Source organism: Phallusia mammillata, chromosome 7, assembly GCF_965637545.1.
Source record: "Phallusia mammillata chromosome 7, kaPhaMamm4.hap1.1, whole genome shotgun sequence".
NCBI classification, from domain to species: domain Eukaryota; kingdom Metazoa; phylum Chordata; class Ascidiacea; order Phlebobranchia; family Ascidiidae; genus Phallusia; species Phallusia mammillata.
In genome coordinates, this window is record NC_137258.1 from 6,742,569 (window position 1) to 6,760,697 (window position 18,129).

An 18,129-nucleotide genomic window follows, 5' to 3' on the forward strand; every position below is an offset into this window, starting at 1 on the left:
TTGGTATCTGACTTTACTGCTCGAGTGATTTAACCAAATTATCATTCTTAACTCTTCATATACTTTATAACGTTGCCCTACATATTGTCACGATGTGTCGCTGGTTTATTTCGCCTTGTTGACGCATGGAGAGTCTATTCTAGTATAGTCTCGTACAAATCTGCAAAATACTTTCAGACTAGGCCTAACCTCTGTAACAAAAAGTTGTAATGATTATACGGCCGTGAGTACATATATTTTACTTGTGAAAGGCGGCCGCACGACAGCAAGTTGTGCTCCTCTGGGTTATACAATACAAGGAAAAAGGAACAACAAAAATCGAGCAAAACATATATTTTGAAAACAAAATGTTTGTTTGACAAGGGGGGCGATTTGCAGAGGCTATAAAATAGGCCTACAATTAAGTATCCAACCGGGTTAAAACACTTTTTTTATTTGGGCCAATATTCAGAGTAGGCCCAGCCAGGTCAGGCTATTTGCGAACAAACATGTGCAAGTTTTTTTGTTCTTTTTTTCTCAGTTGCTGTGGAAACTATTAAGAACTTGGTAAACTGATGGACTTTTCGGTGGAACTGACAGATAAGGAGTCTCTTTTTAACATTTGCTTCCTGTGGTAACGGCGTCTCTTCACAACGGTGGCTATCACAAGGGCGATGCTTATGAGCAAAAGAATTCCGAAGACAGATCCAAATATGCAGTTTGTTAAAAGTTCTAAAAAGTGAAAAACAATGTAGGCCTATGTGTCCATAATTTTAACATTAAACTGCGAAATTTACCTTGGTCTTGTTCGATAACATGCAAGTCAGTATGAAAACTTGGCTGTCCCTTTCCCTTGACGGTTGCCAGTGCGATAGGGCCAAAAGTCAAAAACCCGGAGGGACCATCGGATCCCTGGCTTTTGGTATCAGTGTTTCGTTTTGCTCTAGCAAACCCGGAACTAATATCATTGTTGCAAAGTGGCTGCAAAAGAACGGTAACTTAAATTAGTCTGTAACATAACGCTACTCTATATTAGACGTTTAGTCTTCGAATTAATGTCGTTTTTGTTTCTTACCCCTGACCCGGAACAAATTTCGGACGTCTTGTTGCACACATACACCTCACAATGTAGATAGATATACCTACAACAACAAAAATGAAGCAAAATTATACAAGTGTGTTGGTGACCGCATGGTGCGATAAACTTACTCGTCCTGGCTGTTTTTCCACCGGAACATTTGAAAGGCAAACCTTGCTTTGTCGTTTTCTCCATTCGAAAAGATTCGTACGGTTTTGTCTCTTGGACTCGCACACCTGTGGGATACCATATTTTTTTTTTTTAAACAAAGTGTAACGTCCCGTGAACGCGCCCCGGTTATAGCGCGGAACGTCACACGAGGAGAGAATTGAAACGCGATTCCTAATAGCCTCCAACAACCAGTCCACACAGATAGATGTTTTGCTGATCTTATTAGGCGAATTCTTTGAATGTAGGACGATGAAAACGAATAGGAAACGTATAGGAAACGGTTTCTGCATAAAGCATGACATTAACACACTGCGCTTTAAATGCAGAAATATAGCACAAATCTTACCAACTGTTGTGGTAACCGGAGAGAGTAAATAGCACGGGTATTCAACTCGCATCAATTACTGGTACACACCTAAACATACAATAACATATGTCACCACACTGCGCCTTTATGACGTCACACACAGTTCTTACCAAGCTATGTTTGGCGACAGTACAGAATAAGTCACGCTTCACGTGAAGATAAAACAGAAATACTGCGTAAACAAAATGCAACTTAAGCATCTTGTCTAAACCCAATTACACGTACAGTACAACTATTACAAAGCGAATGACATATTAGGTCATTGCGGTTAAGTTCACATTCATTACAATAATTCACATTTTGGAGTCATTAAACACATATGTACAAAGTGACTCACCAATAATCGTCAACACGACAATAAATAGCCTTTTCTAATTCAACCGACGCAGCACCGTGCTCCACGGAAGTCAGCAACAAAAAGAACTGAACCACGTTGCGTTATCACACAAAACTGGCAGCCGATTATTACGTCACACAACGCCATAGATTACAACACAAGTTGTACTGAGGAAATGCGGGAATCAATAGAAATCTGCAATTACTGGCAAATAAGATGTAACATACCCCCCCACAATGTACGAATCCAAGGAGTACATTTACAACACAACACACAAACATCGGCAGTAATTGCGAACACAATAAACACACAACTAATCACGCATCGCGTCGTCGCGGCATAGCAAGCACAATTTTGCAATTGGGCGTCTGAGTGCTCCAGTGTGAGTCTTGACGATCACCTGACGCACTACTCCCTTCCGATCAGGAAGCACATCGGTCACGCGACCCAGAAGCCATTTGCTCCTAGGCTGATTATCATCCGCTACAAGCACAATGTCGCCGACCGTGAAATTAGAATGTCCATTTGCCCACTTCGATCTGGGCATTAGCGTCGGCAGGTACTCGCGCGACCATCGTCGCCAAAATTGGTCGGCCAAGTATTGTACTTGGCGCCAACGGTTACGATGGTAACAGTCCTTCCCCGTAAACAGTCCAGGGGACATATTCGGCGCTGCACGTTGCAGCAGTAGGTGATTTGGTGTAAGGGGCTCCTCATCCTTCGAATCGAACGTCACCGGAACCAAGGGACGAGAGTTCAGGATGGCCTCGACCTCCACCATCAGCGTCATCAATTTCTCATCGGACAATGTCTTCAGGGGGGCAACGCGTGCCTTGCCTATTACAAACGAGCAGTGAATGCATCCTCGCTCGTCTACCAGCCTCAGATAGGTCACCGCACCGTAAGCTGTAGATGACGCATCTGCAAAATGGTGCAATTCCGTTTTTCGCACCTTACCAAAATCGTGGGGCTTCACGAATCTTGGCAGAACGACGTCTCCTAACCGCGGTAGTTGCTGCAACCATTTTGCCCACGATTCGGAGTCTTCATCGGTAAGAACGTCATCCCATCCCAGCTGCTTTCTGCAGAGATCTCTTTGCATCGTCTTTGCCACCACGATCACAGGCGCTGCAAAGCCAAGAGGGTCGTATAAGGAACTTACCACCGACAGGATTGACCTTCTGGTGTAGGCTGTAAGCTGCTTTACATCGACATTGAAACCGAACTCGTCCGAAGAAACGTTCCACCGAACGCCAAGTACCCTCTCGCACGAGGAACCATCCACGTCCAGCTCCTTCACCGATTTAGCCCGTTCCTCTTCATCAATAGACGCGAGAACTCGCTCGCTGTTGCTAAGCCACTTGGTTAGCCGAAATCCCTTCTTCTTGAGAAGTGCACAAATACCTTTGACCAACTGAACTGCTTCTGCTTCAGTCGACACGGATTTTAAACAGTCGTCAACGTAGAAATTCTTTTCTACCGTCTCGACGACTTCCTTTGGAAATTCGCTTTGCAGATCATTAGCGGCTTGTTTAAGACAAAAACTCGCGCAGGAAGGGGAAGAAGTTGCTCCAAACAAATGAACGAGCATCCTGTGCGCGGTGGGCTTCTTCGACACATCGCCATCAGGCCACCACAAGAACCGAAGCGCATCGCAGTCTGTCGGCTTCACACGTATCTGATGAAACATGGCCTCGACGTCGGCGACAAGAGCTACCTTTTCCATCCGAAATCTTGAAAGAACTCCTACTAAGGAATTGGTCAGATCCGGACCCTGGAGTAAAGCATCATTCAACGACTGGTCGCGGTATTTGGCAGCACAGTCAAAAACTACCCGTACTTTCCCGGGCTTGTGTGGATTTGTAACAGGGTGATGCGGCAGGTACCATACTACCTCTGCAGACTGTTTCTCATCTGGAACTTCTTCGGCATAGCCCTTAGCTATGTAACCCTGTACCGTCTTTGTATACGCATCGCGTAGCACGGCGTCGCGTCTCATGCGACGTTCCAAAGAACCCAAACGATTTAGCGCCATGTCCCGGTTGCACCGAAGCGGTTGTGCGTTCGGGCGCCATGGCAACGGCAACTCATAATGACCTTGCTTGAATTGCACACTGGTTTTCATTTTATCCAAGACGAACCTGTCTTCACGCGACATAGGCATCGCGTCGGGGTTGGTGTCTTGAAAGTCGGTCTTCCACATTCGCTCTAACTTCCCTTGCAGCGAATCATCGGCAACTTGAGTAAAGTTGACGGAAAACAAATCGGTTGACTTGCTAGAGACAGGTCCTGCCAATGCCCATCCAAGTGGAACTCTAAATGCAACAGGTTGCTTCGGTTTTCCCTTTCGTACCTCTTGCACGAGAAAGGCCTCTGGAACGTCCAGCCCGATGAGCAACAAAGCTTCACTGCAATCTACCTGTGGGAATGACAGGTCTCTGATATGTGGCAGCGCATCCAATTCCGCGTTTCTCGGAAACTTGTTGGCGGCAATAGGCAGACAATCAACAGCGAACACCTCGGGAAGTTCCACAGTTGTGGAGCCATCGAGCGAAGCAACAGATAAATTTACTCTTTTGCCCTTGCGCCTGCGACTGTCCCCGTTGATCGTTTTAAGCGTCACGTTGCTAGGTTCACCTTGCAGCCCAAGCTTATCTGCCAGTTTCTTGTCGCACAAGGTAATGCCCGAGCCAGTATCTAAAAGAGCGTATGTATTAACAGCCCTACCGTTAGCACGGACTTTGACCGCAACCATCATCAAGTTGACGCTCTGTCTACCAGAGGAAGCATGACAGTCCTTTCCAATCGCCGACACAACCGAACAAACTGTCCGTTCCAGCGCAGGTCCTTTGACAGGAGACTCGTCCTCTCTCTTCTCTGGCGGATGCAACAAGGTGTGATGGGCTTCATTGCAGTCCCTCACGGTACACGCTTTGGGGCTGTTGCACTTAGTGGCAAAGTGCCCAAATCTGAAACAATTATCACAGAGTCTACGGCGCCGGGTGACGCGCAGACGATCGCGGTAAGGAAGGGATTTAAATTCCTCGCACTTAGCAAGCACGTGGTTTCCCGAACAGCACTGGCACAACGGGGTAGTGGGAAAATGGGAAGGTCCGGCACGAACCTTCGGCCTAGATTCTTGTTCGCTTACAACGACATGACTGGAAGCCTTTACATGACTACTTTTACCTTTCGCCTTCTTAGCTTCGTTGCGATGCTCATCGAGCATGCGGCTGAACAACGAATTTGCAATCCGATCCTCAGTTTCCACAAAGTCGACAAGATGCTCAAACAAAGGTTCACGGCCAGTATCTCTGAGGATTTTCTCAACACGCCGTTTCCAAGCCTCCTGCATCTTAAACGGTAGACGATTCACAACAGCAATCAACGTAGGGTAATTATTCATCTCGGAATGCTCGTCAATGTCTGAAAGTGTAAGTAAACAATCGCGCAGCGACTGCGCAAACTCGCTTAAACCAGCAGCATCGTTCGGTCGCAATTCTGGACCGTTGACAACACACCTCACACATGCATGAGCGATTATGTGTGACTTGCCAAAGTGGTCGTACAGTAACTGTCTCGCTTGTTGGTACCCGTTTACCTTTAGTCTAAAGCAGTGTTCAATCAATTTACGGGCTTTGCCATCACAATGCTGCGCCAAATATGACAATTTGGCACCGTCGTCATCGACCTTGTCGTCGATACGAGAATCAAAATTGCGGACAAACTTCCAATAGTCCATTGGATTGCCGTCAAAAACGAGAACTTTAGGCTTTGGTCTGTTTATGTGCTTCACAAGCGATGCAATCTCATTGTCATGTACGCCAATTGGCTTGACTGAACCATATATACAAGAATTATTTACAATTGGGTTTGTTGCGGTGAAAGAACCTTTCTCATCAACCGAAGATTTAAATTTAGGCGCATATTGGGACAGGGGATCTGACGGAGCAACATAGTCAACCACATACCGCTGGTCAGGAGGGCTTCTCTGCGACGTGACAGGCGGTGACGTGAACAACACGCGACGTTGATCCCCGAGCGGCTCCTCCAGGGGAGGCGTGGTCGATTCACCAGAACCTTCCTTCACCGTCACGTACTCCGTGTTTCCTGACATCTCGTCCCAAACCTTCTCTTCAATCTCTGCGGCTTGTAGCTGATGCTGCAGTTCCAACATTTCTATTTTATCTCTTTGGCGCCGTTCTTCTTCAGCACGACGGATTTCTTCTTCGGCCCGTCGTCTGTCTTCTTCTGCGCGTAGTATTTCCGTTTGCCTGACCAGCTCCTGCTTCTGCGCAGTCTGTTGAATAGCAAGACGCGCGAGCTGTGTCGTTACTTTAACTCTAGTTCTACTGTTAGTCGAAGAACTCGAGCGCCTACTTCGTCCGCAGAACGAGTCGTTGTCCTTTGGACTCTTATCACCGCTTCCACTCGGACTAGCTATGTTAATAGGTAAAACATTGCTAGATAAAGAATTTACGTCACGAACCCAGTGAGAAACACGGTCATCGAATTCGGTCTTGTTTTTTCTCACGCTTGCTAGTTCTTCGGCAAGATCAGGATGCGCCTCGTAGGCAGCAACAGCATCGACAAAAAGATGTTCAAGCGCAACCAATACCGTCTCGAGCATCTGCTTGTTGTGGTGGTCCTTCATCAGGTACTCGGCGACTAGGTACTGTTCACTGAGACGTCGACGACAATCAGCGACCGCATCAGGAGTCGTGACGTTTGATTGACTCATCTTTGAACCGCTTAAATATTTAACAAACGGTTAAACTTGTCTTCAACACACAGTTGAAGCTTATTTCAAAAAGCAGTTGAAACTTGATTTCAACTGCAGATTGTGTTCAACACCCAGTTGAAACTTTCATGTAACGTCCCGTGAACGCGCCCCGGTTATAGCGCGGAACGTCACACGAGGAGAGAATTGAAACGCGATTCCTAATAGCCTCCAACAACCAGTCCACACAGATAGATGTTTTGCTGATCTTATTAGGCGAATTCTTTGAATGTAGGACGATGAAAACGAATAGGAAACGTATAGGAAACGGTTTCTGCATAAAGCATGACATTAACACACTGCGCTTTAAATGCAGAAATATAGCACAAATCTTACCAACTGTTGTGGTAACCGGAGAGAGTAAATAGCACGGGTATTCAACTCGCATCAATTACTGGTACACACCTAAACATACAATAACATATGTCACCACACTGCGCCTTTATGACGTCACACACAGTTCTTACCAAGCTATGTTTGGCGACAGTACAGAATAAGTCACGCTTCACGTGAAGATAAAACAGAAATACTGCGTAAACAAAATGCAACTTAAGCATCTTGTCTAAACCCAATTACACGTACAGTACAACTATTACAAAGCGAATGACATATTAGGTCATTGCGGTTAAGTTCACATTCATTACAATAATTCACATTTTGGAGTCATTAAACACATATGTACAAAGTGACTCACCAATAATCGTCAACACGACAATAAATAGCCTTTTCTAATTCAACCGACGCAGCACCGTGCTCCACGGAAGTCAGCAACAAAAAGAACTGAACCACGTTGCGTTATCACACAAAACTGGCAGCCGATTATTACGTCACACAACGCCATAGATTACAACACAAGTTGTACTGAGGAAATGCGGGAATCAATAGAAATCTGCAATTACTGGCAAATAAGATGTAACACAAAGTTTCGCTCGAAAATAGTAAATGTGATTATACCTTCCGGTGATCAGAAAGTGGTAGTTTTTCATTACCTCATACTTTTGACTGGTAGTGGCGTAACAGCTATCAAGTGACGTCACTATGCTATTGTCGCCAAAGATATTGTTCATGTCTACAGATACGTATACAGGAACACCTGAAAAGAAAGGCATTTTATTTGTTGTGTAGCAGTAAAAAAAGTAATGGTATATTAAGACATGGCAAAGTATTTTAGTTTATCGAAGGATATATGTCTCCCAATGTTCCGAAGTAGATCTATCTTACCTACTACAACCGACGGTCGTGGGCCAAATTTGCTCTTGGGGTGGAAATCACTTCGCTGATATAAATTCATCGCAACACTCAATGTACCACGGGCTGTGGCAAAATTTAGGGTTCTAAACACAATTGGTAATTTTGTAGACAATTGTACGTGATAAGTTTAGTGTGTTAAATGCAGTAAACCTTGGTTTAACCTGATTCAAAAATTTGTAAGGTGGCAAGGCGTGAATTAATCTACATCGGATAAACCGGACCTTCGCATAACCCGGACAATTTTTTTGGCATAAATGGGCCTGGATTTATCGAAGTCTACTGAACTCTGAACTATGGATGTGAAATTATCGTCACTTGGCGCTTCCATTTGAAACCTCAACTATTAGAATAGCCTGTGTAGTTTCTGGTCTGAATAAGAAACGTTTTCGGATAACAACAACTTACCTGATTTGTGGTGTAATTGCTAATGGTGAGCTAACAACATATTTGTCATCGTACTGACACTCCAAGCTCATGATGGCTTTGTACGAACGAGGCGTCGAAAAAACGATTTCATTGCGGAAAGTATATTCTCCTCCTTTATGCTGCAACACAGGTCATTTGTGTAAACAATCCTATTGTTCTAAAACACTTTTAGTCATAAGGTAACACTCACATCGACCCGTGTTCCACAATCTGTAAACGGCGAGTATGTGGTTATGACGTAGCCGCTGTCGATTCTTTCGGCAAAACATTCTGAGTGTTGGTAAAAGTGCAACTGTCTTGCGTCGGTTATGTCAATGTTGTTTCGTGTGAAAAAACTGAATTTAAGATATTTCGGTTTATTTCAGTTTTCATTCAACTTAACTCAACCGAGGGCTATCAAAACAACACCAGCAACATCCATAGTAAATTATTTCATTTGTTGATTAGTTATCCAGCTGAAAAAAACTTCAAAGCTCAATTTTACTCACCTGTCGCTTATTGTCACATGAATGCTACCTGGGTTGCAGTGTAGTTTTGGGTCGGCCCAAACTGAAATATAAAAATAAATTATGTTATTTTTAAACAGAGAGTAGCCTAGCTTATTAAAACTTACCTGCTGGTACAAAGCAAAAGACAACGCACCAAAACATCATGGCGGTTTGGATGTTCGCAGACCTTTAGTTACATGCCACAAATGATCAATTTAAGTTAAATCATATCTATTTCTGTAACTTTGCACCTGTACACCTGCAAGTGTTTTTCATTGGTTAGTTTAACTTTAAAGGCAACAATGCACTAAATTACAGTGATGCTTATAACTGCAGTTTAGGCATTATCAGCAAAGTCCGCTTAGCCTATTTACACATGAAAAAAGCGACGAAAACCTGCTAGACAGGCTTTGGCAATTTTTATCGCATCTTCACAAAACCACAACGACGTAAATTTATCTCGAAATGCACTGCTGGTTTATATTTTTGAGGTTTCTAGATGGAAACTGCAGTCTCTCACTAGTAAGAAATAATACGACAAACTCAAACAGATTTTCAAGTTTCAACCCTTAATAAATTTCTTTAGCCTCCTACGGCGCCATTGCTTTGTTGACTAAAACGCTTGATGCCCTAAGCCAAGTTATCCCAATCTTTGCCATTAACCTTTGAACACCGATTGAAGCTCGTCGCTCACTTTTACATCAAAAATAACGTTAATGTTATGACCTGGTAACGGTAAAAAACAAAAGCAAAACAAAATGTATTACCAAATAAAGTCTAATCACAGCTAGCTTAAAAAACAGTTTTTAAAAATCAGTTTTCACTCAATAACCTTTTTCGGTAACTATTCTTTCACTGCGTGACAGTTTTAAAACAAAAATAATTATAGAACAAATCCGAGGTAAGCTATTTAGGACCTTAGCAACGCCCGTAATACCTCGACGAATAAAGGGTCAAGTTTTTAAACAAACACACAAGATCACATTAGTGTAGTGCCTGGGGGCATGCAAGTGATGCTGTCGTCATTTGTGGCATTTACCAGCAGTATGGTGGAGGTAATGACTTTTTTGTGTGGACTTCCTTACGTAATTAACATTTACGATGTGGTACATCAACTTATTATAGTAACCAAACCACTCTCACGCTTTTGAGACTGGTAAATTCGCCATATGTTGGTGAATTTTAAAAGCATAGAGCCAATAAAATTTGTGAATTTTGTTGTGGTAAATAAATGCTTCTAAGCCTCTGGGTATGGCGAATCAAAAGAGGGCCGCCATTTGATTTAGGTCGTCGATTACACTAGTTTGGAAAACCTTTTGATAACTGATCGTCGTACTTATTGCATAATGGTCTAACGTTACTGACTTTTCAAGCTTTGCAGCAAAAAATAAATATTTCATAAAGACACTGCCGTTCTGGTTTTAAAAAATTGGGTTGCAACAGCACATATATATTAATTTACGCATAATATTAAGTATCTACAGGTCATATTACTACAGATTAGCACCTTGCACATTTTTAGTGTTTAAGTACTAGTGTCAACTGACAACGTACTTAGCCGTAAAGTTCGTCCTGTAGAAGAAAACTATTAATACGTATTCACATAGACCCCAAATCCCCCATTATCGAGGAAGTGTATTAAAATGAAAGTTTAATTGTGAACTGTCACCAAGCAACAGATCCACACAACATTTGCCGAGTAAGTGCACATTATATGTTTAATATTACACATCAAATTAAAATTGGGGAAAGGCAGCGTCAACGATAGTGATTAGCGTTTGAAACAGACGACTTTGCAGCATTGCTACACGGTCAATTAAGCGAGGTTTACTACCAGCTTAGGCAGTCAACCTTGGTACATGCATAAGAACGGAATACTCCCATGTAACAGGGCCAAACTTAGCTTCCATGGAGGAATGAAGCTGTTTGGGATGTTGTCTCCTTCTGATGTCTGCACAAGGACGATGTACGTCTTCAAACTGATGCAATGGTTAAGCTTCATTTCATGGTAAACTATATCCCGTTTTTCTATCTTTCAAGAAATATACAACAAAGTGGGAAGGAAGTCTACAATGTAGCTTACATAAAAGAATCGAAGACAAAGCACTTAAAATCGGTTCGTTTAAATGTTCGCTAGGGCCATTCGGTTTTGGCGACATGGATGTATGTTTTCCTAGGTTGGCAACAAAAAGCCAGCTTAAAATCCGCTTAAAACTGCAACAAGCACTTCGTACAGGAGATAACTGCCGATACATGGAATGACATACAGTTAATGGGCACAAGATACACATACATACATTTACATACAACACACGGAAAGGCAAAAACATAAATGGTTCCTGCGATTTGGTAAGACAAAGCACGCTGGGTTGACGCTACAGTGCGATAAAAGTGAGCTCAGCCAACTGGGTTGGTTGAAAACACAAATGATTTGGGTGAAAGAAAAAAGGCCAAGATTAGTTGATTTTACACATACTGCGAAATTGGAAATCACAATGGACATGATTCAAACAAAGGGATTCAAAATGTCGAGATCCAACACACGATCTTGATCTCGCCCATAAACTTCGATAAAGTTCCGTTTTTGATTTGGATACCTGAAATACAATAATATTTATCTCGTTTACAATCAAGGTTAATCACGGGATGGTAAGATACTGTTGGCATTGTGATAGATAGAAAGCTGGCTTTTCCATATTTGGCATTTAAATGTTCCTTGTACTGCTGATGAGAGATTTACCACATACACCATTTGTCATACTTACATGTTTTTCTTGATCATACGAGTGTGTAACAAACCAGCGTTTTAGATCGAAAAAATACAGCGAAAACTGTATGTGTCCCCTTATAAATAAAGGGGAGTCATATATTAAGACAAACACAGATTCAAAAACACATCACAAAATTTTGATGAACCATAAATGCGACTCAAGTTTGCCTTTGCATTACTTTTCTTGATCATATAATCTAACCTGGTTTATTGCATGACTTCGACAAAATTGGCCGGGAAAAGTCCGCTCTTTCCCCTACATGTTCCCGTCCACCAACCCTCGTCTATCTGTTCGATATGGGTGATGATCTCATCGGGATCAAACGTGATCTCGTCTTCGCCAGCTGTAGATTGGCAAATGTAAATTTCAGTGTCTTCTACTATGCCACATATGTATGGTAACAACGTCTCACCACGCTTGCTGTTAGTGGGTACCAGTTAAAACAATAAACTATACTGACATAGAGAACTGCAAAAACAAATCGCAATACATGACCAAGCAGGGATGGACAAAAACGTAGCTAGCGCCGAATACTCATTGTCAAGCATGGTTAGGCCAAGTGTTTTTTTGGATAAAAACGTTTATGCAAAGTTTGATTAACGACGATGGAAACACTACCTTCCTAAAATAATTGGCCAGTTTGGTTACACAAACATTTTTTAAATGAAAAGTTCTCTAATCTATTGGAACGCAAAGGCGTCGCTCTGGCAAACACATAGCAAGTGCAGTATTTTTGACCCATATCTACAACATAACAACAACTTCTTACCAGCTTGGTAGTCGTAAAGGGCTTTGGCACACATTCCTTGATCTGCGGCAGGTGCTTCATCCACCCCAGCATACACATTATCTTCTTCTTGGTACTCTTCATACTGTTCTTGAGCTGGGGGTTGCTGCTGCTGTTGGCTGGCTGGCTCTTCGTGAAATTCTGCCAAACATTACATACCATATTATGGAGTATTGCTCATGTGTATCACATCTTTCCTTTTTTAAATAGCGAACAAGCAACTACTGTAACAAAATCGTTCCCATCCTACTTTGATGTTTTGGAACAGCATTGGTTTGTTTGGCCTCAAAACACAAAGCATGCTGTTTTCTTTTAATATAGTTGTTATGCCAAAACAGTCATTTCAATTAATGTGGCAATTCAAATCCCGAAAATTGAAACTGATTGCAGGACATCAAAGTTTTTGTCTCATGCAAACATATATAGAACATTTAACGGGTGTAGCCTTACCAGAAACACCCACTAAAATCAGTGAGTCTTTGCTGCGAATATCTTTATTCCCTAACACTCATTATCCATATTGAGGTTTGTCCTGATTACAGTTTGTTGTTTACTTGTTTAAATCAGAAATTAATACTGAATTTCAACACGGTTTGCAATTTAAATTTTTTGCAGGGGGGGGGGGGGCACAGATCTTACATTGTTTTTTTTTTAAGGGGGCCACAAGGCCCAAAATGTACTTCTAGGGGCCATGGTCCATGAAAGGTTAAGAACCACTGATCTAAACAATATAACTTATACACAGGATACATTTTTTTTACTTATTTACCCTCATATGGATTGTCTTCCACCACATCTCCACCAACGTCTTGTGCCTCAGCATAAGTGTCACTCACATCAGGATACTGGGATTCAGGTTCATAAGCCTGAAAACAGACACAACAATTTAAAACAAAACAAGATAAAATACATAAGCCATAGCTTAAGAAAATTTATCTTATTCATTCACAAATTTTGCTCTGGTGTTGCTGTTTTACAATTTTGTTTTTTAGCAGCCATGATTTGAAGATCATGAAGGACGTAAAAAGTGTGTCAGGCATACAAAAATATTGGAAATTACAAGTACATGGTTAGTTTTTAAAATCGACCAATGTTATATTGTTAAACTTGTAGAGAACAGAGTAACGGTATAAGTAGAAAAACTTTATTTATGAAATACCCACACATTGGTCAAGAGTTCAATAAAAAAAATTAAAAACATTTACCTCCTCAGGAACTTGGGCAGCCTGCTCTGCTGCCAGCCTTCTTGTCTCCTCTTCTCGCTCATACTCTTCTTTTCTCCTTGCCTCTTCCCTTTCAAACTCCTGTTGCCTCATGGCCTCCTCACGTTCATATCTCGCCTGCTCCTCAGCTGCTTGTTGTGCCGATTCTGCTTCCTAAAACAGACAGCAGGTTTGTAGACATTGACAGGTCAAGACGATTTTTTTTCATCGCATAGCTGATTGAATTACCTCCTGGCGTGTCCTGCTTTCCTCTGCTGCACGTCTTTCAGCATCTTCCCTAGCCTTCCTCCTTGCTTTTTCCTCCTCAGCTCGCTTGCGGTTTTCCTCCTCTCCTGCCATTGCCATCTGCTCGAATTTGTTTCGAATGTTGCCAGCGGCACCCCCAGCTAAACACACATAGGGATTTTAGGTTTTAAAAAAACATTTTTTGGCTGTTTGAATAAAAAAGGTTTGCCTAACAATAAAATACACAAGTTAATCCAATATCCAAACATCATTTACCCAAAACTACAATTTTTTATCATATAATTTGTGGATGGGTATATCACCAACCTTTTTTTAGGGAGTAACATCCTTTTCATTCAAGAAAATTCAGTGTGAAAAACCACTAAATCTGTCGCTATATTTTATTTGTTTTATCAAAACAAATGCATTTCACTATAAAAAGCATCATCAGTGTCTAAAAACAAAATAAAAAGCGGGATAAAAGCAAAAAATACAAACAACACGCAACCGTGTTTTATTTTGCTTTTTATTTTGTTTTTAGACCCTGATGATGCTTTTTATAGCGAAATGCATTTGTTTTGATAAAACAAATAAAATATAGCGACAGATTTAGTGGTTTTTCACACTGAATTTTCTTGATCTGATTTTAATGACCCTGAATTGTCGCGGTCGTTTTACTTGAAAGGAGATTTCAATAATAAGAAAAGAATTACTACATCCTTTTTATTATTATTATAATTTTCAACAATCAGGGAACATTCTTAAACTAAAAATTGCCCTTTGTCGTGTCGTTATGCAACAAAATGAAACGCGTAACATTCTTGCTAGGGAAGTGAAATGAAAGGAATTTAAGAAAACACAGCTGTTGCGACGTTTTGTTTCACTTTCATTTTTAGTAAAAAGGTACCTTAAAAAAATTCTTTTCTGGCCCTTCAGTATATTTATTTTATCAGTAACTTTGACATTGGTTTTTACTGTTGAGAGATAAGACTTGTAATAAAGGTCTGAAATGTAGCGAAGCAAGGTATTTACTTGGTGTTGTTCTCTTATATGTTGTAGAAGCCGCTGACATGTCTTCGAAGGTACCAGCACTCTGTCATGACAAAAAACAAACAAAGTCGATGTTACCTACCTAACACTTCAAAGAAATCAACATAACAAAATTTTAAATTAAAACCTGACAATGACAAAAACATGTTAATGAAAGGTAAGTAGAGACAACAAATATCTATTTGGGGAAAGTCAATCTTAACCTTTAAGCTCACCTTATCTACTCGGTCCGTTTGGACACCATAACTTCCACCAAAACCTTTGGAGTAATCTAAAAAATGAACAATATGCTATAGAGGTATTTCTTGTCATAAGAATGTGATCAGACAACAAAATTCATGCCTAAAACTGAACAAGTGTCAATCAAAACGTCCACATGCAAACCATAGGATAAAAATTCACCATGCGCAAAATAGTGCAAAAACACTTTTTTACTAAATATTGGACCAAAGGGAAACCTAAACGACAGTCTGAGTTGGGAACAGTCAAGTGACATATTATGAAGCCATAAATGTTTTGGGTGACACACAACCTGTCTGTGAAGCATGCTTTGCAAGCTTGTGTTGCTCTTCCCATCCATAAGCCGATTTGTCCTGACGATCTTTTTGGACACCAAATTTGCCGCCATAACCACTTGAATAATCTTGCGTGCAAAACAGAAACAAACATGCTCCATGAAATAAAAACACACAACACATGCAAACAACACAAGTGGCAAGTGCAAAACGTAAACAAGGACCTGTAGTACTTTGAAGCATATATGGAATCACTGTCTGACCTTAAACAAATAAATCACCTTTTTTCATATTGTAATTTCATTGCATTGACTGCATTTAAATATTATGCAAATAAATATTAAAAAATATTCAAAACCTATAAATAAATAAAATCAAAGTCATAAATCTTCACCCAAACAAAGTAATAAAACTTCAAAAAACTTTTTTGAGAAAACAACCCATTTAAAATGAAAAGACAGGTATCAAACAGCAGACAAAAACCTTTCTGAGACTCATGTTTAGCCAGTGGATCTTGAGATTCATAACCAACTGCTGATTTGTCCTGGCGATCCTTTTGCACACCAAATTTTCCACCAAATCCTTTGCTTGCATCTGTTTGTGACTCATGTTTTGCAAGAGCTTCTTTGTCTTCATAACTTCTTGCAGACTAAAAGTACATTAAGCCAATTTAAAAAAGGAACTTTTGTATGCTTGCGAACATCCAGCATGATCTTACCTTGTCCATTCTGTCTTTTTGAACTCCAAATTTTCCACCAAAGCCCTTGGAAGCATCAGTTTGTGATTGATGTTTTGCAAGAGCCTCCTTATCTTCATAACTTCTGGCAGACTATAAAAACGTTGATGCATGTTTAGAGTAGGACAAATTTAAACCTTGCAACTCAGAAGCAGCACAAAACATAAATGTTTGTACCTTGTCCATTCTGTCTTTTTGGACACCATACTTTCCACCAAAGCCCTTGGAAGCATCAACTTGTGATGCATGGACAGCAAGTTTTTCCTTATGTGAAGCATCTAAAGCACTTTTGTCCATTCTATCTTTCTGAACTCCAAATTTTCCACCATATCTGTTTACAAAATGGTATCAATTTAGCCAATGTGTGAATGGTTTGAAATAATGGAAATGTAACAAATATATATTTACCCATATGAAGCTTTGGGCCCTTCATCCAGTTGCTTCTTCTTAAATTCGGAATCATCTTGCTTCACACCACTTCTTAGTTTATCCACACTGAAAGAATAAATTTAGTCATTACAATATTTCTAATAAGAATTATAATTCTTGCAATTTTGATCAAATGCCTAACATTCACATATAAAACAATGTCAAATTAAAAAACCTAATGTGTTCCACATGTCCAGAACCTTCTACTGTTTTTGAGCCCCATCTTTGTTCTTGCTCAGTAACTTCATTCTAAAGAATATTAAACAAAATTATATATCAAATCTAAAACAAATAGGGCAAAACACACAGAATTCAACCATATGCCACTTATGGCTTGCAGACAAATTCAAAATAGCATTTTTTAAAAAGACACATAAAATTGTAGACATAATTAGTAATTCGATTCCAGACAGACCTACAACAATGGATGCAAATTTTCTCGAATGGAATTCTGGTGTTACAATTCCGTATATTTTTTTACACTAATTTGTGGAAAAAACTTAAATACAACTGTCTCTGATGACAAGTGGTGTACAAAACCATTTTGTTAATCACAGGTGGCCTTTTAGCCAAAAGAATGGACATCTCCGATTTTAGATTTATTTTCAAACAGTTGCCTTAAAATGGCAGGGCACGGCTTAAACATTTTTCAATGTTTGATGGCTAGGAACTTGGAACTTTAGTTGGATGTATTTTTGTATGGTCAATGAACAAAAGCCACACAATTGCACCAAACAAAACCTTGTTGAAACAGTACGAAGCACAAAACAGTAGAGGGCACAATTAAATGTGTTGCAGCACAATCGTACTAGAAAGCATTACTTGCCGGGAGCACACAAAAATACTCACAGAAAAAAATTAACATTTGGCTTAAATTTATGTTGATAGACAGTTAGAAGCCAAGGTCTTTAGTATTGAAAAAACCGCATACACTTTGTGGTACATGTTTTCAGCTACTAAAGTAAACTGGTAAAGTTTTATGCGACTATGAGTTAATTGTTAAATATAAGCACAGCGAAAGATAGGTAAGGGTGGTTGCATTAACAGATATGTAATGTAACATACCACAAAATCTGCATCAGTTTCCCAATCATCGTCATCAGCATCCACATTGGGCCGCGTAATGTCTTGTGTCGTATTTCCAACAGCTGAACGCCACATTTTTACAATTCCTTACACTATTTAGAATTTTAAATACAAAATACAATTAAGGACCAACAACAGAACTCAGCAAACAGTGTAATTGTTCGACTCCCGGAAGTTTCGATTCAAGAACCTGTTTACAAATGTTGCAGTGCTTCCCATTACAAAATATATTACATTTTTTAAATGTTAAAAAAAACAGTCAAGCAACAAGTAAGTATTACAAAATGATAGAAATGTAAAAAAAAGCAAAAAAAAAATATTGACTAAAAAATAAACAAGGTTTTGATTATAAACTAAAGCAAATGACTAAGATTTTGTTCAAGAAACACTGTTTTATTTTCACTTGTATTCAGTCACCGGTGTAATTTAC

General features: G+C 40.3%; 3 protein-coding genes across 11 annotated transcripts; all 3 read right to left on the reverse strand.

The window, feature by feature from the left end:
- Positions 1-224: 224 nt before the first annotated feature.
- On the reverse strand, positions 225-9,156 carry LOC145237216 (pancreatic secretory granule membrane major glycoprotein GP2-like). Its single transcript, XM_080099997.1, has 10 exons — positions 9,003-9,156; positions 8,878-8,938; positions 8,580-8,724; positions 8,369-8,508; positions 7,934-8,046; positions 7,667-7,805; positions 1,189-1,293; positions 1,055-1,121; positions 777-960; positions 225-711 (listed from the first exon to the last, which is right to left on the reverse strand). The coding sequence occupies exons 1-10, from the start codon at positions 9,040-9,042 to the stop codon at positions 536-538; spliced, it is 1,170 nt and encodes a 389-aa protein (XP_079956123.1). The 5' UTR covers positions 9,043-9,156; the 3' UTR covers positions 225-535.
- On the reverse strand, positions 1,433-7,627 carry LOC145237214 (uncharacterized). 7 transcript variants are annotated; one of them, XR_013861966.1, is made up of 3 exons: positions 7,049-7,627; positions 1,933-6,683; positions 1,433-1,643 (listed from the first exon to the last, which is right to left on the reverse strand). XR_013861966.1 is itself a non-coding variant. In XM_080099993.1 (3 exons), exon 3 carries the CDS (start codon positions 6,671-6,673, stop codon positions 2,246-2,248), a length of 4,428 nt encoding a protein of 1,475 aa, XP_079956119.1. In that variant the 5' UTR covers positions 6,674-6,683; positions 7,049-7,117; positions 7,407-7,627; the 3' UTR covers positions 1,433-2,245. The 7 variants fall into 7 exon arrangements, 3 of the variants coding, with proteins under 3 accessions (XP_079956119.1, XP_079956118.1, XP_079956117.1); XR_013861965.1 differs by having other exon boundaries at positions 1,433-1,767; XR_013861964.1 differs by having other exon boundaries at positions 1,706-6,683.
- Positions 9,157-10,487: 1,331 nt separating the features above from the next.
- Positions 10,488-17,874, reverse strand: LOC145237215 (src substrate cortactin-like). Of its 3 annotated transcripts, none has more exons than XM_080099994.1 (15): positions 17,679-17,874; positions 16,789-16,862; positions 16,593-16,679; positions 16,362-16,515; positions 16,167-16,277; positions 15,932-16,097; positions 15,466-15,576; positions 15,149-15,204; positions 14,916-14,976; positions 13,887-14,044; positions 13,641-13,811; positions 13,205-13,301; positions 12,418-12,576; positions 11,850-11,991; positions 10,488-11,474 (listed from the first exon to the last, which is right to left on the reverse strand). In XM_080099994.1, exons 1-14 carry the CDS (start codon positions 17,772-17,774, stop codon positions 11,855-11,857), a joined length of 1,638 nt encoding a protein of 545 aa, XP_079956120.1. In that variant the 5' UTR covers positions 17,775-17,874; the 3' UTR covers positions 10,488-11,474; positions 11,850-11,854. The 3 variants fall into 3 exon arrangements, with proteins under 3 accessions (XP_079956120.1, XP_079956121.1, XP_079956122.1); XM_080099995.1 differs by lacking the exon at positions 15,466-15,576 and adding an exon at positions 15,673-15,711 and having other exon boundaries at positions 17,679-17,869; XM_080099996.1 differs by lacking the exon at positions 15,466-15,576 and having other exon boundaries at positions 17,679-17,869.
- Positions 17,875-18,129: the final 255 nt, after the last annotated feature.

Coding starts and splice junctions, on each gene's coding strand:
- LOC145237215 (XM_080099994.1), bottom strand. CDS start 17,774: ATGTGGCGTTCAGCTGTTGGAAATACGACACAAGACATTACGCGGCCC. Junction 14,045..14,915: donor ATATAAGAGAACAACACCAA/GTAAATACCTTG, acceptor ATGTGTGTTTAG/CTGGGGGTGCCGCTGGCAAC. Junction 11,992..12,417: donor CCTTTACGACTACCAAGCTG/GTAAGAAGTTGT, acceptor GCCAATCTACAG/CTGGCGAAGACGAGATCACG.
- LOC145237214 (XM_080099993.1), bottom strand. CDS start 6,673: ATGAGTCAATCAAACGTCACGACTCCTGATGCGGTCGCTGATTGTCGT.
- LOC145237216 (XM_080099997.1), bottom strand. CDS start 9,042: ATGATGTTTTGGTGCGTTGTCTTTTGCTTTGTACCAGCAG. Junction 8,047..8,368: donor GCAATTACACCACAAATCAG/GTAAGTTGTTGT, acceptor AATTGTGTTTAG/AACCCTAAATTTTGCCACAG. Junction 7,806..7,933: donor ACGACCGTCGGTTGTAGTAG/GTAAGATAGATC, acceptor CTTTCTTTTCAG/GTGTTCCTGTATACGTATCT.